The 26,852-nt window shown below is 46.2% G+C and overlaps 2 protein-coding genes and 1 long non-coding RNA gene across 6 annotated transcripts in view; 2 read left to right on the plus strand and 1 right to left on the minus strand.

Moving 5' to 3' along the window:
* Positions 1-383: 383 nt before the first annotated feature.
* Positions 384-10,748, minus strand: LOC134485198 (uncharacterized). The gene is made up of 2 exons (XR_010063192.1): positions 10,609-10,748; positions 384-5,263 (listed from the first exon to the last, which is right to left on the minus strand). It is a non-coding gene; the product is annotated as an uncharacterized LOC134485198 (long non-coding RNA).
* Positions 10,749-11,076: 328 nt separating this feature from the next.
* On the plus strand, positions 11,077-19,891 carry Paox (polyamine oxidase). Its single transcript, NM_001398772.1, has 7 exons — positions 11,077-11,276; positions 11,688-12,174; positions 12,879-13,078; positions 14,563-14,815; positions 17,336-17,448; positions 18,243-18,400; positions 19,561-19,891. Exons 1-7 carry the CDS (start codon positions 11,120-11,122, stop codon positions 19,702-19,704), a joined length of 1,512 nt encoding a protein of 503 aa, NP_001385701.1. The 5' UTR covers positions 11,077-11,119; the 3' UTR covers positions 19,705-19,891.
* Positions 19,892-22,926: 3,035 nt separating this feature from the next.
* Mtg1 (mitochondrial ribosome-associated GTPase 1) overlaps positions 22,927-26,852 on the plus strand; it is a 12,742-nt gene continuing 8,816 nt past the window's right edge. For 2 of the 4 annotated variants that reach the window (XM_039101268.2, XM_063283967.1), the window contains exons 1-2: positions 22,927-23,091; positions 25,329-25,420. In XM_039101268.2, coding sequence (XP_038957196.1) covers positions 22,983-23,091; positions 25,329-25,420 — 201 coding nt within the window. In that variant the 5' untranslated portion in view covers positions 22,927-22,982. Of the gene's footprint in view, positions 23,092-23,626; positions 23,692-25,315; positions 25,421-26,852 lie in introns of all 4 variants that reach the window. The other 2 variants (XM_006230584.4, NM_001401716.1) reach the window with 2 other exon arrangements.

A 26,852-nucleotide genomic window follows, 5' to 3' on the forward strand; every position in this document is an offset into this window, starting at 1 on the left:
AGGCAATGCCTGAGGCTGGAGAGATGGCTCAGCGGTTAAGAGCACTGACTGCTCTTCCAGAGGTCCTGAGCTCAATTCCCAGCAACCACATGATGTCTCACAACCATCTGTAATGGGGATCTGATGCCCTCTTCTGACATGCAGATATATATGCAGAATACTGTGTACATAATAAATAGATCTTTTTTAAAAAAGGCAATGCCTGGCTAACAGATACCTTTGAATATGTTAGAATGCACTGTGGAGACTGAAGGTGTAGCTCTGTGGTAACATTCTTGCCTAGCATGCACAAGGCCTTGAGGTGTCGGCGCCAGCACCGACCTGGTACCGAGAATCGGGCGAAAGCCTACGGGATGAAAGAAACACACATACACACACACAGGTTATCGTGTCAAGCCAGGAGAGGAAGAGAGGGAGAGAGAGAGAGAGAGGAAGAGCGGAAGGAAGAGTGAGAGTGAGAGGAATAGTGAGAGTGAGAGGAATAGTGAGAGTGAGAGGAATAGTGAGAGTGAGAGAAATAGTGAGAGTCTCCTGTAGCTTTATTCACCACTTATATACCCAAGTCTCCAGGTAGAAAATAACTGGGAAGCACAGTGGGAAACCCTGGCTCGTGACTACCTGGCTCGTGACTTTGGTAACAAAAGACCAACTAGGAGACCTGAATTAATTAGGGAGAAATCCCAGAAGACCAGCCTAAATCTCAAGGATAAAGGCTGAGGAAGTAAAAGGCAGAAGTAAATTGACCACCACCCAGGTGTGGTCCAGGTGTGTCAGTTCCACATGCATCAGCTGGGCTCAGCAGAGGTCATGCAGTGAAGATATCGGGTGTTTACTACTTGGTCTTTTCTTCCTGTGCCGTAAATACATGGGAGAGGCCTCTGTCCAACAATCCCATGACTTCTTAACTGTGGCCATGCAGTTACAAAGCAGCCAGGCCCAAATCCAATATGGCACTACATCTCCCCCGTTATTCTTTTATAAAAAACCATTAGGTGGAAGTAGTGGTCTGAGAGAGATCAGACATGCCTCACAGAGTGCCCAGCTCGGCCATGGCGAGCCACTCTTGCAGTTAGGACTGCACCCCAATGGCCAGAAATGAACTTATGCTGTAACACACTGTTCTGGGCTATACGTGTGTGTTTATTGGGGGAGAAACTGGGCAGAGGAGCATTTGACCGGCCCGTACGTTTAAACGGGGTGTAGCCACCTCTGTCTTAGGATCGACCTCTCAAACCCCAGCCTTATCTGTCATAGGATCACCTTGTCGCCCCCAAGGTTCCTGCCTTAGATTGGTCAAGGGTCAGAGGAAGTTGCCCGTCCCTGAGGATAGCTACATTGGATCATCTTGTCATTCCTCTTACTTGAGCCCAGGGGCGAAGGAGCAGAGGCCAGATGGCGTTAATTTAAGAGATTGTGGAAGTTGAGCCTCTCCCGATAAGTAGTGGGCACCTCATCTGGTTCTCCTCAGCTGCTACCACCAAGGGCCGTAGTCAAGCCACTCCTATAATAAAATTTAGAATTCCCAATTGTTAGCAACTACTCCAGAAAGTTCACCCACTGTGCTTGCCTAACAATAGATTGGGGGAGGGTAACTCCAGACACTGCAGACACAATGGCTGCAGCAGTAATGGCTGCCACAATAGCAGCGAAAATGCCTAGGTCTTTCCCAGGACAGTTCAGGATCGGTCATTCTTCTCTGGACCAACCAGCAGACAATGGAACCATGTCTGAGATCTGCAGAACCAGGGCAGAGTTCCCCAGTCCACAGCAGCTTCCAGCAAGCAGCAGTGCACAGAGGGTCGGAGGGCAGGCCTCGGTGGGACAGGACACACTGACTGCAGCAACGCCAGAATTTCTGTGATGACAAAAGATGAGGGGGAATCCTCCATCTTCCTCTAAGGGCACAGGAATGACTCCAGGAACCAGAACCACGAGAGCTGAATCTTCATGCTCCCAGGATCAGCATGGCTCACCAGACTCTCAGGCAGCTGGCACACTCCTGTAGCATTCTGTAGAAAAAACACAAACATTCCCTCTTCCCCATATAAAATACCTGGACAGGATCATGCCAATATGTGGGTCTTTCTATTTCACCTAGGCAGAAGTATGCCTAGTTGTAGGGTGCCATAAACCTTGGCATCCAAATTTTAAAATTGAAATAAAAGGAGCATTATTAGCATTCAGGGATAGTTCCCCCTTTTATTTATTAAAATTGTTAAAATATTATTTATTAAGATAAGTCCTCGAGGATTAAATTGAGGACACTGAGCACTTGTATTTATAAATTGACTTGTATACCAAATTATTGTTTCCAGCATTATTGTTTTGATGATATAAAGAATGAGACTTTTTGACTAATTGTTTCTATGTAAGGCCTATAATCTGCCTGGTATTATTGTCCTCCCTTGCTAAGGGGTCCAGGCAATACAGTTTGAGTTTTTAAATGGCCTATAAAGGAACAGTACTTAGTGCTCTTAACCACTAAGCCATCTCTCCAGCCCCTCACCAGCTTTATTTACCTAAACATAAGCATTAATTAGAAATGTCAAATCCTGTAAACAAGGTCCAGATTTAGCCTTATTTAGAAATCCCTGAGTTGGCAGGGTGAGGCTGGGCGTTGAAAGTAAGCAAATGGAGTCTTCCTCTTTTTGTGAGGGTGTGTTATCAACTCCATTACCATTTTCAAAGAGCTGGGTCTATGGTTTTGTTTAGTTGTCTGAGCCAGAGCACTGAAAGGACAGTGAGTTGTCAGACAATTTACACTGAAATCATCACTCACTGATTTTATGTAGAAAACCTGCCTCTAATAAAGCATTAAGTAATTGTAAAATTTGAGGGCTAGTAGTATCTAAAAAAAAAGGAAAACCTTTTAATCAATTGTAAAACCACAAGCCACACATTGGCTATCAGTATATGAATTGAAAGCTTGATTTTTAACATTTAAAAACAGTGGCTACAGCACGTAATTTAATAGTCTGTATTGAAGCAGGGGAAACTCAAGAGAATAAACAAGTGATCCAATCATACATGTAGCCTTTTCATTAGATGAACCACCTATAAATACACTAAGCGCATTTTCTATGGGTTGCATGCACAAATTTACAGGAAATACAAAAGCATGTAAAGAGTAAAATTATCAATTTTGCCTGAAATTTGTATATGTAATAGGCCAAATATCAGTATTTTGTAATAACCAATTAACTGTTGTTTGGAATAAGATATGTTTTACCAGGTTTCTATTTAAAATACTTTTATGACTCCAGTCCACAACTCTGTACTAACACAGCTGAAGCTTTATCTCCAATGTGCATAACAAAGACCTAAGTCCTCTGGTAGGGTGAGGTACTTAGCCAATTAACATATCCTTAGAAGCTTAAAATTAGCTTCAAATATTCTTTTCCTGAGTAGTGTAACAGCTACTCCCCAAATATTAAAGCTCATTTTGAGAGCAAAGGTTTGTAGTAAAAATTTCCATATACATTGAAAGATTTAAGGTTCTAACTTCTTACATCGAAGAAGCAACAAAATTACATAATACAAGGCTGTTAGCAATCCTCTAAATCTATCTTGAATGGCGGTTGAAGTAAGCAAACAGGCTATAATGCTCTCACAAGTTCTAAAACCTCATCAATCCTTCGTAAATCTTGTAACAATCTCTACCTGTTTGATTTTTTTTTCTCAATTATAAATAAGTTTGAGTTACTCAATGTAACACTGGCAATCCTTAATCACAATCCTTACGTTCTCCTTGTAACACCAGAGCACAACCACTAGGTCACCTGAGTTCTGAGTAGTGACTAGGCAGCTGTCCTTGGGGCAGTGGAATTAGCATTAAAATACAGATAACTTCAGGGCAAACCAGAACTATGGAAAGCAAAACTTAACCTCTAACAATCTAGTCTCCAAAATCCAGTCTCCAAAACACCGAGTCTATCCTTCATGCTACAAAGTTTGACTGCCAATTCCTACATATGAATGCACGATGGTGCGGTCTCCAATACCTCAACAAAGAGACATTGCCCTAAATTCTTTTAGAAGCCTGGTTTCTAGAATAAGAGTTCCATAAAAATATTATCTCAATTTAGACCTGTTTCCCTAGGTTGGCTCATGCCACATGTTGTCTAGAATGACTTCATCCAAATAACAGTTTTAAGCCAACTTTCTGTTACCAACATTATACTTTTTTAACCATATCCAATAACCTAAAAGCCAATAGTCCATAACCAAGGCATATAGAGCATATTTATACATTTAAAACCAATCAGAAACAAAATTGAAGTGGCTACACCTATCTTTAATATTTAGACCAAGCACCATTTTTACTTTTCTAGCTATGATTTTAAGAGAAGCACCTTGTCACCTGCTAAGTCTAATAATAAGTCAGGGATTTTTCTAAGAGAAACAGCCATCTGCTCCCTTAACATAGAAGCTGAGGAGCTGCTGGCTCCTTTAAGATTGGCTAGTGTAAACATTTAGCCAGCCCCCTGGGGAGCTTGCCCAGCAGATTTAGGCTTCTAGCTACAGATGTAGGCTCCAAAAGCCAATTGAAACTTTTTATTTATTTGTACCTTTTTTGAAAGGAGTTAAAACTACATCAATGGGTGAATCAACCAGCATTTAAAATTTTAACCTTTTCTTTTAAACATGAAACACAAAACATTTAAACAACGAGAAACAAAAACCACAGACATAAACTGACAGACATGGACAGCTTGGTGCACCAAGGACAAACAATAGACATAAAGGGAAAAAACTAGATGGTGTCCCACCGAAGGGACCCACATATCCTACCTATGGAACCCAGAACCAGAAATAAGCATTTCTCCAATAGGAGCCAGCAGAGAGGCAGGACGTTCCTGCTTTCCCTCTGTTCCTAGGAGAGCTCTGAAAAGGTTTTTCTTTCTCCAAAGCAACCGTGGAGAGTCCGGGAGGACTGTTTTTCCCCAACCCGTTCTCTCTCATGTCTAGGGTGTAAACTATCTCTAGCCAGGGTCCAAAGACTAAAATATAACTCTAACAGAACACATATGCAAAAACACTTTACCGTTACCTTGTCCCTTTTTTATGACAAGTTTTACTTAGGCTAGCCCAAATCATCCAGGCCTTTCCTGACCCATCTTACGTCCAATCCGTCCCTTCTCCTCCTATGCCGGCCGGGCTCCAGGGACGTCCCGTAGGTGGTACCCCCTTTCTTCTCCGATCTCGGTGGGACCTCCATTTGTCGGCGCCAGCACCGACCTGGTACCGAGAATCGGGCGAAAGCCTACGGGATGAAAGAAACACACATACACACACACAGGTTATCGTGTCAAGCCAGGAGAGGAAGAGAGGGAGAGAGAGAGAGAGAGGAAGAGCGGAAGGAAGAGTGAGAGTGAGAGGAATAGTGAGAGTGAGAGGAATAGTGAGAGTGAGAGGAATAGTGAGAGTGAGAGAAATAGTGAGAGTCTCCTGTAGCTTTATTCACCACTTATATACCCAAGTCTCCAGGTAGAAAATAACTGGGAAGCACAGTGGGAAACCCTGGCTCGTGACTACCTGGCTCGTGACTTTGGTAACAAAAGACCAACTAGGAGACCTGAATTAATTAGGGAGAAATCCCAGAAGACCAGCCTAAATCTCAAGGATAAAGGCTGAGGAAGTAAAAGGCAGAAGTAAATTGACCACCACCCAGGTGTGGTCCAGGTGTGTCAGTTCCACATGCATCAGCTGGGCTCAGCAGAGGTCATGCAGTGAAGATATCGGGTGTTTACTACTTGGTCTTTTCTTCCTGTGCCGTAAATACATGGGAGAGGCCTCTGTCCAACAATCCCATGACTTCTTAACTGTGGCCATGCAGTTACAAAGCAGCCAGGCCCAAATCCAATATGGCACTACATTGAGGACCACCGTAAATATGATGTAGATGATGTAAAGGCGTAAGTACTGACACACATGGCATGTGGAAAACCTTGAAAGCATGCCTCATCCTATCTAACTCTTTATACGAACCATCCGGAATAGGGTGGTGAATGAGTTTTGAACTCGGTTGTGGTGATGGCTATACAACTCTGTCAATATGCTGAAAGCCACTGGCTTGTACGTGTCATGTGGGTATGCAAATCCCATAGTGATAAGGCTATTTCTTTTAAATGAACAAACCCAATTTGGTTTAGTCACATGGGAGATATCACCCGTGATGTCAGACACAGCCCTCCTGCCTTCGAACAAGCATGTCATGGTATTTGCATAGTCTCCAGTGGTCTGTTTATGAGCAGGGCAGCCTTTGGTCAGACTGGTGCGCTATATCTAGGGGACAAGAAGCACTATTGTCTGCTTGGGGCCAGCTCTGGCCCATTGACAGGGTGGCCCAAGAGGAGATAAGGAGTTGGTGAGGGAGGAGTGAGTCAGACGCAGTGGTCAGGGGAATCTTGTAGCTTTGACTGACCAGCAATTAGGGTTGCTTCTTTATACAGGTTTCACAGAACAAAGACAGGCTAATGATCATCCAGGAAGCATAGATTATTTTTCTCTGGACATGTGCTTGATTTTTTCAATACATGTTCAGGGTTACAAGTTCAGTCACAATGAGAAAGTACAAATAGAAGAGACTTTATTTTTATTATTAGCCCTATAACTCTGATTCAAAGAATCTACAGAACGTCTCCAGTAAAGCAAATATGTTTATTATATGACAGCCTGCTTTTAGGCTGGCAGCATTTACAGATTTTGTTTTGTTTAAAGCTTTATTTACTTACCATGTATACAGTGTTCTGCCTGCATGTATGCCTGCAGACCAGCAAGCGCACCAGATCTCATTAGAGATGCTTGTGAGCTACCATGTGGTTGCTGGAAATTGAACTCAGGACCTCTGAAAGAGCAGCCAGTGCTCTTAACCACTGAGCCATCTCTCCAGTCCAATATTTGCAGTTTTTAAAAGCATCCAAGACAGACAGAAAATGCCAGAACTGGTCTTTTTATGAATAGCAAACACTAACAGCTTTTATAGGTAACACTAACTCCTTTTAAGTATCATTTCATCACCTACTCTCTAAAGTAGGAAAAGGTTGTTTTAGTCAACCCATCTTATTGAGTTCTATTCCTCCTGGGGTGTACCCTGTACAACCCCCTTTCTATAAACTACATGTTCAGAGAGCTCTAAGCATATTAAAAAAGAAGCAAGAGGGGGCTGGAGAGATGGCTCAGCGGTTAAGAGCATCCGACTGCTCTTCCAGAGGTCCTGAGTTCAATTCCCAGCAACCACATGGTGGCTCACAACCATCTATAAAGAGATCCAATGCCCTCTTCTGGTGTATCTGAAGACAGCTACAGTGTACTTATATATATAATAAAAATGAATAAATCTTTAAAAAAAAAAAAAGAAGCAAGAATCTGTTGCTAATTTTCTTGGCCAGAGTTGTTAACTCTCTCTGTTTACCCTGTGCCAATTGTACTGTTTGAGTTTGCTTAGCGGTGGATACCCCAAGAAGATTCCTGGATTCATGGCCTCCTTCACAAATTCCTAGCTTTTGCTTATCTGAGCTTATCACAATCTCTGAGGCATAAGGAAGTCTTCCAGATAGTGGCCAGATAAAGTTACTTCCACAAAAGCAGAAAAAGACTCAGACACGATTTTCTTGGGAAAAGACATGAGTCATAATGCAGAAAGTCCCCAAGAACACAACACAACAGAGACCAAGACCTAAAAGTGAGAGAGAGATAGAATGACAGCAATCTCAGCATTGGCTCAGCTTTGCCAGAACTGGGTCAAACAGCTGTGCTGGTTCCACGGCTTTTATGGTTTCCACTGGATATAGCTGTTCAAACTCTTCCTGCCCTGCAAGGTTGGAGGCCCAAGGTGTTACTACCAGCCGCTTTGTTCAAAGTTTCCACCACAATTTCCCTTATCTCACAGAAATTAAAATAGGAGTTGGTAAACGAGATGTACTTAGAGTTTGACAGCAGACTCTGCCTTTCCTCCAGCAGGCTCACAATTGTACAGGAAAGGCTAGGCATGGTGGGGTGCATGGCAACGCCATTAGGGAAATGTAGAAAAAGGATCAGGAGTTCAAGACCAGTCTTGACTAGCAAGTTTCAGGCCAGCCTGGGCTAATTGAGATCCCCATTTTTCATGATCCCTCCCAAACATAAAACCGATTATGTAGAAAAGATGAAAGAGAAACCAGGAAATATACACGTTAACTGAGACATGGTAACTTATTCAGTCTGTTCTTGAAGGGAAGGGTACTTGGGACCCAGGCTGTTCTCTTTTAACAGAATTTTAAAAGGTCTTTAAATGTGTGACATTTTCACACATATAAATGAGGTACCTTGATATTGGTCCCTAACTCCCTTTCCCACTCCCCCAAGCATCTTCAACATATCCCATCCCCCTTCATGGCCCCTCCTCCTTTTTGTACTCCACTGAAACCAGTTAGCGCTGCTTGTTAGAATGTTGATAGATCTTGGCTTGATACTGTGTAGGTCCTCAATGCTGCAGCACATTCATGAGTACAGTAGCCATGTCATGGCCAGAAGTTCGCATCTCAAAGCACTCTTCTTGATCCTCTGGTTGTTACAGTTTTAAAATTAAAAAAAATATTTATTAGTTTTTAATTTATGTGTGTATATCATGTACACATGGGTGCCCATAGAAGCTGGAAGGGGGAGTTGGATTCCTGGAGCTAGAGTTATGGTGCTTGTGAAATACCTAATGTGGGTGCTCGATTGGGAATGGAACTCCAGTTCTCTGGAAGGGCAACATGGGATCTCTTCACCCCATGGATCTACACTCGTTTTCTTCCCTCTCATTGAAGGTGGAAGTGGGGAGGTTGATACAGATGCTTCATTTAATGCTGTACACTCAAAGGTCACTTATTCTCAGCCCTTTTTTTTTTAAAGATTTATTTATTTTATGTATGTGAGTACACTGTAGCTGCCTTCAGACACACCAGAAGAGGGCATCAGATCTCATTACAGATGGTTGTGAGCCATCATGTGGTTGCTGGGATTTGAACTCAGGACCTCTAGAAGAGCAGTCAAGTGCTCTTAACCACTGAGCCATCTCTCCAGCCCTATTCTCAGCTCTTGTTATGGTTTGAATATGCTTGGCCCAGGGAGTAGCACTATTAGGAGGAGTGGCCTTGTTGGAGTAGGCGTGGCCTTGTTGGAGTAGGTGTGTCACTGTGGGTGTGGGCTTTAATACCCTCAACCTAGATTCCTGGAAGTCAGTCTTCCACTAGCAGCCTTCAGATGAATCTACCACTGAGCTAAATCCTCAGCCCCCAGATGAAGATGTAGAACTCTCAGCTCCTCCTATACCATGACTGCCTGGATGCTACCATGCTCCCACCTTGATGATAATGGATTGAACCTCTGAACCTGTAAGCCAGTCCCAATTAAATGTCCTTTATAAGATTTGCCTTGGTCGGGCTGGAGAGATGGCTCTGTGGTTAAGAGCACTGACTGCCCTACCAGAAGTCCTGAGTTCAAATCTCAGCAACCACATGGTGGCTCACAACCATCTGTAATGGGATCCAATGTTCTCTTCTGGTGTGTCTGAAGACAAGATTTGCCTTGGTCATGGTTCACAGCAGTAAAACCCTAACTAACTAAGACAGACTAGTTGTGAGTCTCTGTACCAATTGCTGCCCACTGCAGAAGAAGCATCTCTGGCTACGGTTGATAACAGCATGAATCAGTGGGTAAAACCAAACATTTAAAAGGCAGTCTGATAACATGGCAACTTAACAAAACAGCAGATGGTCCCTGCTTTTCTCCAGGGCCTAAGAGTTCCAAAGCTTTAGATCTGGTTTGCTGCAACAAGCATGAATTCTCTCCTTTGGAGCAGGCCTCAAATCTAATCCAAAAGCAGTCTGTTATCTTCATAACCTTTGTGCTACTATTGTTCCAGTGGCACCTGGCAGGCCACTACTGTAGCGTGTGGGAATTGACACTGAGCAATGCCACTGTTAATTTTCCTCCTACAGCAACCTGCCCAGCAACTTTTGACACTATGCAAACGAGCCAGCAAGAGGGAAGTTTTTGTGTCAGTTCCAACTTGATTTTCTATGTCTTGTGAAACCAACTTGCTACAAGTTTTAAGACTGGGTAGAGGAAAATGGTGAGTATGAATGGTGGCATTTTGAATGAGCCAGACCAGGTAGTTCTTTGTCTCCAGGTCAGTTTTCTTGATGGAGGATGAGATACCTTTGGTATCTTGGCTCTGGAGGGCAGCAGCATCAGCTCCCAGCTCCCACGTTCCAGTTAAACACACTAACTTAAAAAGTGAACAAGAGTGATGTTTTAGTAGCTGAGGGGAGGGCACATGCCTCCTGCTCTTTACAATATGCCCTCTTCAGACACTGACTTATGCATAAGATCTCAGTTCCCGGCCGTGTCTGAGCCGTCGCCCCCTTCAGTGAGTTTACATACAACCAGTGAGTTTTATTTCCCTATATCACCTCTACTAGCTTTGAGTGAGTGAAGGGATCGAGTGCACTGGGCAAGGACATTTTGCCCCTCAGCCTGCGAGTGCTGTTCTAGCAGTGGTTGATCAAAGCAGTGTTCTCAGCTGACAGGATCCCTGCCTTCGTGCTTTGGGTCAGCATGGGGTTCCTGGACAGAACTTACCTTCTAAGCAGGCTGTTCCACTGTGAGCCGACAGGTCAGTAAAAGGAGACTAGCGCTATGGTGCACTCTCTGCTTAAATGAACCATGAAGGATGCTTCTGGAAGACTCCGTGGGGTTCTTGGCTCACACCGCCCAGTATCGGCCACAGCCACACCCCTCTTGAGGAGACTATGGGCGGGTCCAAACAGTAGGAGTGTTGCTCAGAGCACCTGGAGCTTGAGCGCTTCCGGGAGCCGTAAGCCTACGTGGATGACACAGTGGAGGCCTAGGGACATCCACTTCCCCTCCTCCGGTGCAGTTCCGAGTGTTCAACAAGGCTGCCCAGACCATGCCTACCTACCACCTTTCCCCTTCAGCTTCCCATAAGCCCCGCCTTCGTCCCACCCAGCCCCACGCACACTCACTGGTTCCTTTCTACACAACCCCGCCTTCTTCCCCGCCTTTGGCCCCGCCCCGCCCGCCTCTGCTGCGGCGGCCTACGGCCACGGGTCAGAAGTACTCTGAGCTAGCCATGGCTGCCCGCGGCCCGCGGGTGTTGGTGGTGGGCGGCGGCATCGCGGGGTTGGGCGCTGTGCAGAGGCTTTGCCACCACCGGGCTGCTCCACACCTGCGGGTCCTGGAGGCTACCGCCTGCGCCGGGGGCCGCATCCGTTCAGAACGCTGCTTCGGTAACCGCTCCTTGGTCGACCCCAGACCCCATCCGGCTCCTACTGAGCCAGGAAGCCTTCTTATGTCGGCTTCCGGAGTAAAGGAACACACACCCACGTTCTCTGGGCCTGGAAAGTCAACTGCCCAAAGTTGTAGGGATGCATCCTAGGATCCCGCAGTTGCTTTGCACAGCTTTGGGGGTTCCTCGCGTTTCTCTTTAAGGAAGCCTGTACAGGGTGTCTTCCCGCTCCCCAGGAGTTCCCTAAACCTGGTCTGACCAAGCCATGCCTTTGGGAACCACTGAGGAACAGGTCCTGGTATACAAGGAGACCATGTGACTCTCAAGATGTTCCTTTAGTGTGTTTGGGAAAGGGTGGGGCTGAATTTTCTTGGGAGAGGGCTTCCAGGTAGCATTTCCTGTGCCCTCCTAGGTGGTGTAGTGGAGCTGGGTGCACACTGGATCCATGGGCCCTCCCAGGGCAATCCTGTCTTCCAGCTGGCTGCGGAGTTCGGGCTCCTGGGGGAGAAAGAATTATCGGAAGAGAACCAGCTGGTGGAGACAGGAGGGCACGTGGCCCTACCCTCCGTGAGCTGTACCAGTTCTGGAACAAGTGTGAGCCTGGAGCTGGTGACAGAGATGGGCAGTTTGTTCTATGGACTGATAGACCGGACCCGAGAATTCCTGAATGAATCGGAGACCCCAATGGCCAGTGTTGGCGAGTTCTTGAAGAAGGAGATAAGTCAGCAGGTGGCTAATTGGACTGAGGATGAGAACACCAAAAGGCTCAAGCTGGCTGTCCTGAATACCTTCTTCAACATAGAGTGTTGTGTGAGCGGTACCCACAGCATGGACCTGGTGGCCCTTGCACCGTTCGGGGAGTACACAGTATTGCCGGGGCTGGATTGCACCTTGTCTGGGTATGGGCCATAGCCCTGTTAGCTCTGTCCATCCTGTCCAGGCAGAGGCACTAGACCAGAGAGAGGAGGGAAAAGGGGGAGAGGAGGAGGCCTGGAGTGGGCAGGTGAGGGCACTGCCCTCCCATTCAGAGAGATTGGTTTCTCTTTCTCCTAGTTGTGTTTGTGTAAGCAAAGATGTGTCTAGGGAATTGGGAAGGAAATACCTTGAATGCTCGTTTCTTCTGATATCCTAGGATATCTCCTATACCAGGTGTTACACAAGGGCCTTCAGATCCAGAGATGCCAAGCAGGTTCCTTCCCTGTGGCAGACAGGCATGTGCATGCTTCCAGGAACAAAGACAATGGGCAGGGCTGCATCCTCCTCCCCTGCTCCGCCCTCCACTTCAGGTCCAAGGCTTCTTTCTGTCTAGGAGATAGGATTTGTGACTCAGGAAGTGTACAGATGGGGCTGGTGTGGTGGTGGGGAGCTCAGATTCTCATGGGAACTAGTCAGTGTTGTGTGCATTGACTCATTTGACCCTTACTAGCAAGGAGGTAGATTTAATGGGGTTGCCTTAAACAACATTGCTCTCCTTCTGACTCTGAGTGACGGACGCCCCCCCCCCCCCCCCCCCCTGGATACCGGTGGCATCTCGGGCAGGTTATTTCTGCCAGTTACCTTTCTGGGGCCTGCTTCGCTACACATCACCTTCTGTCTCTCCTAGCGGCTACCAAGGACTTACCAACTGCATACTGGCTTCCTTGCCCAAGGAGGTGATGGTTTTTGACAAGCCAGTGAAGACCATTCACTGGAATGGGTCCTTCCAGGAAGCTGCTTTTCCAGGGGAGACCTTCCCCGTGTTGGTAGAGTGTGAAGATGGTGCCCGCCTGCCTGCGCATCATGTCATCGTCACGGTGCCATTAGGTAGAACTCACTTTTTCTGATTAAGTTGTCTGTCTAGACCCCTGCCCACCACAGGCCTCTGGTGTTTCTTCTCCATCCTTGGCTGTGGGTTTTTACCGAGCTGTTGAGTCCATGTTTTTATGCTAAGGATCTCCAGGTGAATGAAAGGGCTCCACTGTAATTTGTGGCAGTTGTAGCCATCCTGCCTCAGCCTCCTGGTTGCTGGAGTCACCGTGCTGCTTGGCCTGGCTAATATTGTCAGAGATGTCATTATTAATAAATGCTAGTGGGAACTCAGTAGTTCTTGCTGCCCTGTTTCATGTGGTGTAACATGAGAATTTCGAAGTGCTTTTGTGGCTGCATCTTGGTAGATGGCAGGAGTGGTTTGTTCTTGAAGATCTAGATAGAATCACATTTCTTCCCATGCCCTGTGTATGGGGAAACTGTCTCTGTCATGTGCCTGGTTATGACCTTGCAGGCTTCCTGTTGTACTGATTTTTCTTCCTTTTTTTTTTTTCTTAAACTTTAATTTTTATTTTGAGACAGGGTCTGGCCATGTAGGATGGCTCAGACCTCACTATGTAAGCCGAGCTTGTGTCAAACTCAGAGATCCACCTACTTATGCCACCTAAGTGCTGGGATCAAAGGCCTTCTTGCTTTCGTATTGGCTTCAAGCAGATGTTCTCTCCTCTGGTTTGTCCTTGTTGTTTGTCTGACTGTGGGCTGTGCTTCTCTTTTTTCCTACTTAGACTCAGCTAAGCATATTCAGTGGCAGAGCGTTTGCACCGTTGAAGCCCTGCGTTCAATTTCTAGCATAGTAAAGAGCAAAACAAGCTTCCGGTGAAATCTGTGTGGTGACTACCACAGACTGACCCTGAGTAGTGTGACTGGCAGAGATGGACGGTCAGGAGCGAGCTGTTCCTACACAGTCCTACTTAACTGTCCCTCTGTGACCAGGAGTCTGTAGTTTCCCTCCAGCATGGTAGCAGTCAACCTTGAGTCCTGATGGCCAGGTCCAGCCTTTGGCATTTGTCTCCAGGTACCTGAATGAATGGAGGAGATGTTTAGAAGCACTTTTCTCTGTACAATCAGGACAGATTCCTGTTGATGTGGATTCTACTTAAAACAGAACTTATTTATTCTTGTTTTTTTTAAAGATCTATTTATGTATTATAAAAGAGTGCTCTGCATATGTATCTGCTTGTCAGAAGAGGGCATCTGATCCCATTATAGATGATTGTGAGCCATCATGTGGTTGCTGGGAATTGAACTCAGGACCTCTGGAAGAGCAGTGCTCTCAACCTCTGAACCATCTCTCCAGCCCATTTATTTTTATTTTTATTTTTTAAGCAAGGTCTTACCATGTAACTGTCCTGGGCTCTGTATGAAGACCAGGCTGGCTTTAAACTCACAGAGAACCATGCCTGTCACTGCCTCCCGAGTGCCGAGATTAAAGACATGTACCACAAAACCTGTCTTAAACTACATCCCAATTTGAATTGCAGGTTTTCTTAAAGAACATCAAGATACCTTCTTTGAGCCACCACTGCCTGCCAAAAAGGCAGAAGCCATCAGAAAACTAGGCTTTGGTACCAACAACAAAATCTTCTTGGAGTTCGAGGAGCCTTTCTGGGAGCCTGACTGCCAGTTCATCCAGGTGGTGTGGGAAGATACATCACCCCTACAGGACTCGCCCCTCTCACTCCAAGACACCTGGTTCAAGAAGCTCATTGGATTTTTGGTCCTGCCTTCTTTTGAGTATGTATGCATCCAGGAGCCCTAGGGAAGCGTTTGCCAGCTCGCAAGTCTTAGTCTATTGGAGGAGCCGACTGTGTATAGTTTGCTGCCAAGTATTTCTGAGTGTTTAATTGGGGGAGGGGCATGTACTTCTGAAATTTACAGATACCCTCACTCTGGCTCCCTGAAAGACAGATGGAGGCCCAAAATATACTCCTGGACTCCAGGTATGACATACATACATACACACACACACACACACACACACACACACACACACACACACAGACACACACACACGTAATTGAAACTTTATTTGGATCTGTCTGTACCTGTAGAAATAGTACTTAGATGGGAGCTAAAGCTCCTTCTTCATAATGGAAACAGAGACCCACAGTTAGCCAGGCATAGTGACTCACTCCTGTAATCATAATACTAGGTAAACTGAGGCAGGAAGAACATGAGTGTGAATATGTCAGACTCTCAAAAGGACAGACAGACCCACAGGCCTACAGATGAAAGGGCTCAGCCATCCTCTAAAGGAGTGTACTTTTTCTGGGTACTAATTCTAGGTACTGTGTGTCTCCAAGGGTAGCCTAGGATGAAGACTCATGTCGGAGAACACATTGAACTGTTGTCACGTGAAGAAAGGAGTCCACATTCCACTTAGAGGTCTGGCAAGAAAGGGCCATGTTCTTAGCCTAAAAAGACTGGGATCCGTGTCAGCAGGAGCCCACAGCCGCAGAGCAGCCTTCCCCCTGGGAGGAAGGGAGAGAGGGAGTTGTTTTCACAGAGGCTCGACTGACTTTCAAGATGGAAACAGATCATGGCTGCAATTGTCAGCTCTTCAGTAGGAACTTAGACCCTGTGTTCCATTGAAAAATGACATTTTCTTTTCTTTTTTTTTTTTTTTTTTTGTTCCTTTTTTTTCGGAGCTGGGGACCGAACCCAGGGCCTTGCGCTTCCTAGGCAAGCGCTCTAACACTGAGCTAAATCCCCAACCCCGAAAAATGACATTTTCTAAAAAAAATTGCATCAATTTTTTTATTTCCCTTTTTGTTATTCTTCCTTCTCCTCCCCCTCCTCCTCCCCCTCCTCCTCCCCCTCCTCCTCCCCCCCTTCCTCCCCCTCCTCTTCCTCCCCCTCCTCCTCCTCCTCCTCCAAAAGATCTATGCCACATGCCTGAAGCTCTTGAGACGCCAACAACAGGTGTCAGATTCTCTAGAACTGGAGTTAGAGATGGCTGTTAGCTACCACGGGGAACTGGGAGTTGAACCCTGATCCTCTGGAAGAGAAGAGGATTTTTCTTTCTTTTTTTTTTTTTTTTGGTTCTTTTTTTTTGGAGCTGGGGACCGAACCCAGGGCCTTGCGCTTCCTAGGCAAGCGCTCTACCACTGAGCTAAATCCCCAACCCCGAAGAGGATTTTTCTAATCCTGTATGTGTGTGGATAAAGATCAATATAAATGAAGCAGAAGCAGTTAAGACTCTGGAGTCTTCTCCTCAGCCAGTTATCAAGGAGAGTTGTCGATAAACAAAACCCTGCCACCTTTTAAATTCAATTTGTTTGAGATAATACGCTTGTCCCCTCCCATCCCTGTGTGTGTGTGTGTGTGTGTGTGTGTGTGCTTACTGACTGGAGGCCAGAGGTGGACTTCAGGCATCTTCCTCTGTCACTCTGTACCCTATTTTTTGAGACAGGGTCTCTCACTGACTTTTGCCTCTCCATAACTGGGGTCATTCAGAAACTGTTGGTTATGGTAAATTTGTCAGTATCACCCCTGATGTCAAAAAACTGTCAGCACTGTGAGGCTGTTACATCAATGGCAACCATACAGTTTTGCTGAAATTCTGATTTTGCTTGAGAGCTTAAATTTCATTCTTATCAATACGTACTATTCACGTTTTCTTTTCCTGAGAACATATCTGCTTGGTATCAAGGTTGGCTAGGTATCCTTGTAGGGAAGGAAGGTGTGTGTGAAGGAAGCAGCCCCAAACACAAGGCAGCACACCAAGAATCCTTTATACCCCTTCCCCTTTCTTCATCTAGACATAGAAAGATGCAGCCCACGGCCAACATTTAATAAAACCAGTAACTCTTCAGACACACCAGAGGGGGCATCTGATCCCATTATAGATGGTTGTGAGCCACCATGTGGTTGCTGGGATTTGAACTCAGGACCTCTGGAAGAGCAGTCAGTGCTCTTAACCACTGAGCCACCTCTCCAGCCCTCCAAGTCACTAACTTTTCCTATTTCATTAAGGACCTTCTCAAGGGAAATCAGCATTGCCCACGTGCCTGGTGGTGAAGAGCACAAAGCTTGGGCTGCCTTGTCAGTACCTCCGTCCTCTGGGGGACACTTGCCTGCTCTGCTCTTGCACATTTGGTACAAGACACGAGGTGGACATGGCACATGCTGCTTTAGGGTTGTGAAAGTAGCCGGATACTTTGAGAGCTAAGAGCATAGGAGAGCTCTGGTGGGGGCCCTGGCATAGTGCGTGTGTGGCCAGCAAACCTGTCTCCCATCTTTCTGTTTGCACAGGTCTTCACATGTGCTCTGTGCATTTATTGCTGGGCTCCAGTCGGAGTTTATGGAGACTCTGTCAGATGAAGAAGTGCTTCTGTCTCTAACCCAAGTACTCCGGAGGGTGACAGGTACGTCCCATTTTATTTATTTTAACTTTTATTTATTTTTTAACTTTTTTATTGGATTTTTTAAAATTTACATTTCAAATGTTATCCTCTTTCCCGATTTCCTGTCCCTAAACCCCCTATCCCATCCTTATTCCTCTTCTTCTATGAGATCTAGATCTAGATATACATACACACATATATATACACATAGCATATGTATCAGAGTATATATTTTACAGAAGAATATATATTCTGTATTCCTTACTCATTTTTATTTTATTTTTTATATTTACTATTTATTTTATGTATATAAGTACTCTATCTGCATGTACATCTCCATGCCAGAAGAGGGCATCAGATCTCATTACAGATGGTTGTGAGCCACCATGTGGTTGCTGGAAATTGAACTCAGGACCTCTGGAAGAGCAGTCAGTGCTCTTAACCACTGAGCCATCTCTCCAGCCCCCCAGCTATATATTTTATTGGCTAAACTCTAAAGAGGAAGTGAACTTGGAAAAGAGAAGTAGGAATTCCGCCCTGCACATCTCCAAGACAACTTTCTTCCTAGGCAGTGGGCGAACACTTCCTAGTTTTATTTTCTAAAATCTTCTGCCCCAAATAAATGCAGTTGTCCCTGTCACGTGCTTTCAGGTAAGAAACGTATAGGAGGCTTGTCACAGGGCTGCTTATTGGCACCAGCTGTCCCTGTGCAGTGTTGGAGAGCAGCTAAGACCGGATGCCTCTTAGGAAGGCATGCACTGGCTTGGTTTTCTCCAGATTAGTGATAATTCTGATTGAACGTATCTCTGTTTCAGGAAACCCACAATTGCCAGCAGCCAAGAGCGTGCTGAGGTCTCGATGGCACAGTGCCCCATACACCCGAGGGTCCTACAGCTATGTGGCTGTGGGCAGCACTGGCGATGACCTAGATCTGATGGCTCAGCCTCTCCCAGCAGATGGAACTGGCACCCAGGTATAGTGGCCTGCTTTGGGGTGGGGCACTGGGGATCCCCCTGCTAACTAAGGCCTAAAGGTGATGTGGTGTGAGTGATGGGTAGGGCAGGCATCTCACAGACACACAGCCAGTTTCTTTTTGAAAATAGGAGTGACTTAAAGCCCAGTGCGCTGGCATACACTCACAGTCTCAGCGCTCGGGAGGCAGAGGCAGGGGGACTGTTAAGAGTCTACAGCCAGCCTGGTCTATTGAACAAGTTATGGGCCAGCCAAGGCTAGTAAGACTCTGTCTCAACAAACTCAGACCCAAACTCCGAACTTAAAACGTGTTATTCCTATCAGAAACACACATACCCACGGTCTACAGGACTGTACAGTGTTGTCTATGGAAGTAAAATGAAACAAGTAGCCAGTAGGGACAGCCGTCTTCTCCCCCACTGTGCTTCCAGATGTCTTTCTTTTGCATTGGGGCTGAAACCCTGAGCACACCAGGCAAGCATGCTACCACTGATTGACATTCCCCCCAACTCTCCTGATTCTAATAGCAAATGTCTAGGTGGGCCCAGTGGCTCATGCCTCTGTAATCCCAGCTAAAATGATCACTAGGTTAATCTTGTATAGGAAGAGTCAGTCCAGCCAGAAGCACATAGTGGAACTGTTTCAAAACAATTTAATTATGGAGACCAACTGTCCAGGAGCAGGTAGAGCAGTGAGTGGGTGCTGTCCCCTTCCTCTACCCACTACTCTTCCTCCTACCACAGTGGGCAGAGTCTACCCACTGTCCCTTAGCTTACTGAGCAGTTATCCATGTAGATATTTCAGTGCTTATCCCTAAGACAGTTACTCAGTATCACTCGGTATTCACTGCTCAGTGTGCCACTTGTCTCCTGGTCCCTGTCACCTTGCTTATTGTCGTGCCACTTTTAGTTGTAGGCTGCGACTTCTCACCACTCTGGTATATTCGGTTTAGCTGCACTCTCCCGTGGAAGTTTAGCAAATTCTTCTGATCATAGTTCAGGGACCTACCACCTGGGTGCTTCGTCACACCTGCCTGGCACGGGCAGGTTTGGCTTCTGCCCATTTGTAGATGTCAGTCGATGGGCAGGGGCTCTGTTTTCTGTGTATCTCTCCACAGCTGTCCTATTTGCATCCCTGTTCTAACGTGGCCCTTTTCTGCAGCTCCAGGTACTCTTTGCTGGGGAAGCCACACATCGGACATTTTATTCTACCACACACGGAGCCCTCCTGTCTGGCTGGAGGGAAGCTGATCGCCTCATTGGTCTGTGGGACTCACAGGCGGAGCAGTCCCGGCCCAGGCTGTGAGTGCCTGCTGCTCTGCTCTACCACTCGGGCTGACCAAGCTCTCAGTCTGGTTTGAGGTTTGGGGATCTTACTGGTAGCTTTAATTTTGGGAAAGTGGCCTTGTTTCACATATCTGTTGGAGTCTGGCTTGGTCTGACCATTGATGCCCTGCTAACTGTTGTACACATAAAGCAATTAACACTGCCTGTGTGTAGAGTACTTCTCATACTGCATCCAGTTCTCAACCTATCCTCACCTGGTGCAGGTCCTGTCTCTGGCCCTTCTATCTCTAGTTCATAGAGAACCTCTCTGGGTTCTTTGGGTTTTAAGACCCATGGTTGCCCTTTGTCCTGTTAGTAAAGGCGTTTCGGGGATAGAGGGATGGCTCAGTGGTTAAGAGCACTGACTTGCTTTTCCAGAGGTCATGAGTTCAATTCCCAACAAGTACATGGTGGCTCACAACCATCTGTAACAGGATTCGATGCCCTTTTCTGGTGTGTCTGAAGACATCAAAAGTGTACTCATCTAAATAAAATAGATAAACCTTTTTAAAAAAGGAGCTAGAGAGATGGCTCAGCAGTTAAGAGCACTGGCTATTTTTCCAGAGGTCCTGACTTCAATTCCCAGCACCCACATGGTGGCTTATAAGCATCTGTAATGGGATCTGATGCCCTCTTCTGGCACACAGGTGTATATTTGGAGAGAGTATACATACATAAAATAAATAGTGAAGGTGTTTACAGGGTTCCCACAGCTCTTGTCCAGGACCATGGCTAATGAATCCTCCTTGGATCACTAAGGACTCAGTATCCAGTACCTTACACTGGTAGACTGACTAAATGATCATGTAGGACATATCCTATCCTGACCTGTCTTGTTGGGGGAGTAGGTTGGCCAAACACAGGGAGGGTGTGGGGAATGAGAGAGTATGGAGTAAGGATGCCGCGGAGCCAGGTGTGGGGGCAGATGTGAGGAGTGTGCCGGGTAGGTTTCTTGGATATGTTGCAGTCTGGTCTCATTGTCTTCACAGCAGCCCCAGAGGACAGGTCTGCTGCTCCTGGTTACAGAGGAGACAGGACACTTAGACATTAACTTAGACAAGGGCTTGCACATCTCCTTTGGAGATGGTTGAGGTTGGAGAGGTTAGTGCAGCCAACCTATCTAGTGAGATACTGTGTCAGAGGGAGCTAGAGGGACTTGTAGAGACCCTTGTCCCATCCTTGCATGACATGATACTGTCACTGCCCCAGGTTCGGAAGGGCTGAGGGCAAGCCCTCCTGCTGGTATGTTATGCTTACACTTCTGAAACAGCTCTAGGCCTACTTCTTCACAGTCCAGTCCCGCTCTCTGCTTAGCTCCACATCCTTCAGGTCTTGAAGGCTTGCCCTAGCCCCATCCCAGCAGTTTGTCACGGAGCATTTTACAGGATCAAGAACACTTACTGCTTTAATGTCACCAGATTGCCCATGCAACACGATGGAAGAAAGCCAAACTCCAGCAGGCTTTTATTGTAATCCATAGCTTGAGGACTATGAGGAAACACAGATCTTTCAAAGGCAAAGGTCTCTGCTGTTAATACTCAGGGACACATTTCAGTTTTCAAAGGAGTGACCCTGGGTGGGGAGAAAAGGAAGGGAGGGCAGGAGGATTCCAGATGCTAGGGATGGGGTGGGGCTCTTCCATGGTGAAGAATTGGCCTGAGATACCTAGGATTTTAAACTTAAAATCTGGGCACATCCTCCCACCCTACTCCATTTTCCTTTTGAGACAACATCTCCCCGTGGTCCAGGCTGGCCTCAGTCTCATAAGTGCTGAACTTATAGTGTATGTTTGTCTTGGGGTCTGGGGGTGGTAGTGTTACCAGAGATCAAACCCAAGGTTTCCTGCATTCAAAGTAACCATTATAACATTGAGTTACATGCTACATGTCTGCCCTTTTTATTTGAGGTAGCATCTCTTTTAGTGTAGTTACTAGTGCCTGGCTTCCCCTGGCCTCCACCATTCTTAGTATCACAGGCCTGTTCCACCAGGAGTGGCTGGATTTACATTTAGTCTTAGAGCTATGAAGCACACTTCACTTTCGTTGTATTAATGGGAATATAGTCAGTACTTAGAACAGTTACATTAAAATATTACACTTGAAAAGAAAATGAAGGCATTGTGTGTGTGTGTGTGTGTGTGTGTGTGTGTGTGTGTGTGTGTGTGTAAACACTTGAAAGTTCTAAGAAATGCCCAAGAGCTGATAGGGGACATCTAAATTTCATTAGATTAATTTATATGAGTATAAGAGGGAGAAAGAAAACTATTTTTTAGACAGTGTGTCATGTAGCCCAGGCTGACCCTCTTGCCTTTCTCATATGCTAGGATTACTGGTGTGTGCTGTCACACCTGGCTGAGACTTCTAATTTAAAGTTTTCTTTTTACTTTTTGTAGAACAGGCTACATTGTCTCAAAAGGATGAAAAAAAATGTGCCTAGATTTTAAGTTTAAATTTCTAGGCCAATTCCCCACCATGAAGAAGCCATATCTTCACTGGCAGCAGCTCAAATCCTTCTGGCTTCTCTACGAAACCCTAGAAGTTTGGGCACGCTGGACAGGCTGTCACCCTCCATGGTACATCCTCAAATCTGAAATATTTAGAATGTAGAGAGAGATGTATATATTGTGACTGGAGAGAGAGTGTGGAGGTTAGGAATGACTGTTGCTATCGCACAGAACTGAAGTTCCACTCTCAGCACCCCGTCAAGCTACTCAAAAGCACCTGGACTTCCAGGCCCAGAGGACCCAGTGGCCTCTGGGGGTATCCGAAAACACATGGCATACAGACACTTTAAATAAAAAAGTATATATAAATAAATGAAGTTGAGTCTCTTTTTGTTGCTTTTCCTGTCTTGCCTTGCTTGTATCTCTGGCTCAGGAATCCACCAGGTTGGTTTCAAACACATTGAGAGCCATTTACCTGCCTTTGTCTCTCTGGTGCTGGGATAAAAGTGCGCCACCACAACATAAACAAAAACAACTACAACAACAACAACACCAAAACCAATAACGTCTTCCTAAAAAAGGAAGAAAAAAGGAAAGTATCTTCAAATTACTCAAAAGAACCTCACATAAGCTCGAGAATCCTGAGAATAGGGCAGCACCTGGCCAACCCAGACACTCGGTGCTCCAGTTCGCCGAGCACTCAGAGTCAGCCTCATGCGCAGTTCCGCACGGAACCTAAGCGCGCCGGAACCCTGTGAACAGATCCAGGCTCTAGCGGAGGCGGTCCGTCTGCGAGCTCTTCCGACACCAGCGACATGAGGCTGTGGCCGCAGGCATGGAGTGCTGTCGGGGCCGCTTGGCGCGAGTGTTTCCCCCTGCAAGGTCACGATGTAGCACGCTGGTTTCCCGGCCACATGGCCAAGGGTGAGGCCAGCGGGGGCTGCAGGCAGCACGAGCGCGGGTCCTGGCGGTTCCGTTGTTCGCCTTCCTGGCATCGGGTTGGAGAGCTGTTTTGAGTCGCACTGAGTGGTCCCTTGAAGGCACATGCAAGCTGATATCTGAGTTTATAGGTCACAACTTATCCCCAGGCAGCCGTCGACGTAGTGCGGCCCTGGGCTGCTGTTTGCTGTGGTCTTGGCTGCTGCTGCCATGCGAGGTTATAGTGGTGTGTGGCAGAAAGGCACCAGGAGTGCGAGTGGGCCGGTGGCAGTTGTGGGGCGGAGCCCCAATGTTTTTGTGCGTTGAGGTTATTAAGTTGGCAATAGTATGAAGAACTTACTGATCAAGACCATCGTATGTGAAGTGTTCCTCCCAGAACCATATGGGGCACCCCGGAACTTGGCTCAGAATGCAGCCTCCTTTATCCCTGTGCTTGCTGATGGGTTCTCAGATGTATTGCCTTAGGAGAACTTAAATTTGCCCGCGTTGGCTGCTACCTTAGTGCCCCTCTGTCTTCTAGGACTAAAGAAGATGCAGAGCAGTCTGAAGTTGGTGGATTGTGTTATCGAGGTTCATGACGCCCGGATATCCTTTTATGCTGCAGGAGAGCACCTCTGTTAGACTGTAAAGGCAGCAGCAGGATGCTTTCCTGGTTCCCCTCCATCTCCTTTGGACAGTCTAGTCTGTTCTGCTTCTGGTCTTGTCATATATCTACTGCTGTCACAGCTTCTTTTGTTATTACTGGGACATAAGCAATGTTTTTCAATTCTCATTACACATCAGAGTTCCTAGGAGGCTTTTATATCAATAATTAGGCCCCTTTTAGATCAGAATCTCTGGGGTCTAGGCTGGGCATTTTTATTTTTAAGCTCCCATCTGATACGTTATTTGTCTCAGGCTCTGGTTTACTTTGATATTTTTAGGGGTAGATTATGAAACTTGAGATTAAATGATTCTGCCAACCTGGGTTTTCCTTTTGTCCTTAAATGAAGAATTGGCAAGTCATAATCATGTTCGTTGGACAGATGCTTCTCAGACCATTTTGATGCATTTAAGCTGTGTTTGGTTTCTGTTGGCATGCTAGTTCTTCCTCATTCTGCTTAGCCCTAGAAGAGTGTGGTGATGTCCGACCACCAGGCCCCTGGAACAGCTGGCAGTGGGTGTGTGGACCTGCTGCCACTGGTGGGAGTCTCTAGAAATAGTAACAGAATAGGAACTATTTCAGCCTTCAGAGAACTTCAGGAACTTAGCAACAATACATCTGGTGTATTTGTTTTAGGCTATACATGTCTACTCATCTAATATCACATGTTGCCAGATGTGACATCACCCCCCCCCCCCACCGGCACCATCATCATTGAGACAGGATCTTACAGTGTAGTCTTGATTGACCTAGAGCGTACCATGTAGACCAGGGTGGCCTGGAACTCCCATAGATTTGAGTGCTAAGAGTAAAGTTGTGCCCACCATTCCTGCCTATATTTCATTATTTAAAAAGTAAAATGTTATTTTTCAGCATATATGATGAGAGAACTGTTCTCTTTTAGTCTCTGGATCATTTAACTGAATCTAGGATGTGGCAGCAGGTCTGTCATGGGTAACGGTTTCTGTATCGTTTTAGGAAAGGAGCCTGGAGACTTGGGTTTATGAATAGATTGGTCAGCTGTGAAAGAGGGACCATCTAGATGGAGGCAGCAGCTTAACTGGGTGCCAGATGGGATCCTACGGGAGGACTGAAGGGCCAGAATGTAGAGATAAGAAGCCCCAACCTGCCTATATTGGGGTCACATGATGGAGCCCCACATCAGTCTGGGCTAGCTGAGGGTAGCTGTAGGAAGCAGCATCTCCAGAGAAGATGGGCTGTCCTTGAGGTTATCTGGGTAGGATTTCACAGGAGTCACTGTTTTCTTAAGTGTTCACAGCCATTTCACTTTAAACTTAAATTCCTTGGAGTCCGAACAGTGGCTTCTCTTTGAACTTTGGTCTTATTCTTTCCACTGTCTGCCTGGGAAGTTAGGTGACAGTGCCTTCCCTGAATCACACCCTTCACAAGCTGCAACATGAGGGGTTGGCCTTACAAGTCTGGGGCAGGAAGATGGGAAGTATAGTCACACTTGCTCTGAGATGGGCTTCTTCCATTGGCTTTAGCTCCTGGTCAAATACCCACTGGTAAAGCTCTGTAGGGATTCTGCCTTAACATCATCAGTACATCCCATTTTCAGGTCGAAACCCTCTGTTCCAAGAGCTACTTGGTCTGAAGCCCCATTTGCTTGTCCTGAACAAAATGGACTTGGCAGATCTTACAGAGCAGCAGGTGAGCGCCTTCTCGTAGATGCCAGCAGCAATGTGACAGAGCGACAGATACAGAGGAGGACAGACAGAGGAGTTCTGTTATGCCCCCGGGTAGGCTATACTTTAAAACAACAACTGGCTATGAAGGAAGCTTCTGGCCTGGACTTTTTAGCAACAGCTGTTTCCCTCAATATGAAAGTATTGCCCAAATGCTCAAGATGGGCACACCTCCTGTGGGAAGTGAGTGGGTGAGCTGTGGACCCCTGGTGACCACTATAGCTACTTTGTACCCTCAGCCTTTCTGATGGATCCTTTGTCCACCATGTCCCATGTGGGCACGTGTGACCACTGAAGCAAAGAGACTGATTACATTTTACTTAGCTCTAACTAATTGAGAAATCCTCAAGGCTAATGCACGTAGCCCTGGTCACTGTTGGTATAGCCCGGAGTTCACTTGTGATAGCTTGCAGTGTCCCTTCCTGACTTTTACCTGATTTTTACCCAGCCCAGACTCAGGGTTTCTGCTGCTAATTGGTTTCTGAACACCTTGTGATCCAGAAACTGGAAAGTCTGGGTGTAGGACTGAGATATGAAAAGCCCAAAGTACCAAAGAGTGTCTAGCACAGTGGTTCTCAACTTCCCAGTGCTGTGACCCTTTAATACAGTTCCACATGTTGTGGTGACCCCCAACCATAAAGTTAATTTCATTGGTACTTCATAACTGTACCTTTACTAGTTATGAATTGTAAATATCTGTGTTTCTGACGGTCTTAGGCAGCACCTGTGAAAGGGTCATTTGAACCTCAAAGGGGCTGTGATCCACAGGTTGAGAACCGCTGCTCTAAATCCAGGCAGAATTGGGTCTGAGGGCAGTGTATTTTTTACATGGCCTGGGGGTAAAAAATGACGGCAGGGAATGTTATTTGAAGTCTTGACTTTACTTTTTACCACTGCGTTGTCAAATTCTTTGGAAAGAGGGATGTCAGGGCCTTGAATTCAAGCCAGATTTTAGAAAGTTGTTAGTAATGCAGAATTTTTTCCTTTACTGAAGAGCAACAGCTCTCATGAAAGGTCAGGAGGCTACCAGGGTGGTTCCCAGTGGCAGCACCTTCCTCCAGGCTTAGAGAGCTGATCTTCAGCACCGCTTGCTGCACAAGCTTCTCAGTTTTGCATTGTTTGGTTTTTTTTTTTATCCTTAATGCCTTTCCCTGGTTTTTATTAGTTGAGATTTGAGCTGTTAAGAGATCAAATGCTTGTCTTTACAGACTGGTGTATACTGCCCTCTACTGGGCAGACATGAGTACCAGGCTTCTGAAGGCCTTTAGGCTCCACACCCACAGCCTGTATCAGAGGAATGTTTGAGTACATTTTCACGGAGAACAGAGATCAGTATGTCTCTGTCATGGCTAGTACCGTTTTAATTTCCCTCAAAGATTTATTTTTTTGTGTGTATG

This window comes from Rattus norvegicus, chromosome 1 (genome assembly GCF_036323735.1).
Source record: "Rattus norvegicus strain BN/NHsdMcwi chromosome 1, GRCr8, whole genome shotgun sequence".
NCBI lineage: Eukaryota > Metazoa > Chordata > Mammalia > Rodentia > Muridae > Rattus > Rattus norvegicus.

What these genes read in the sequence shown, in the direction of transcription:
- Paox (NM_001398772.1), top strand. Translation starts at nt 11,120, where the DNA reads ATGGCTGCCCGCGGCCCGCGGGTGTTGGTGGTGGGCGGCGGCATCGCG. An exon ending in CTGGATTGCACCTTGTCTGG is followed by an intron (nt 12,175 to 12,878) that starts GTATGGGCCATA and finishes TGTCTCTCCTAG; the next exon opens with CGGCTACCAAGGACTTACCA. An exon ending in TTGGTCCTGCCTTCTTTTGA is followed by an intron (nt 14,816 to 17,335) that starts GTATGTATGCAT and finishes CTGTTTGCACAG; the next exon opens with GTCTTCACATGTGCTCTGTG.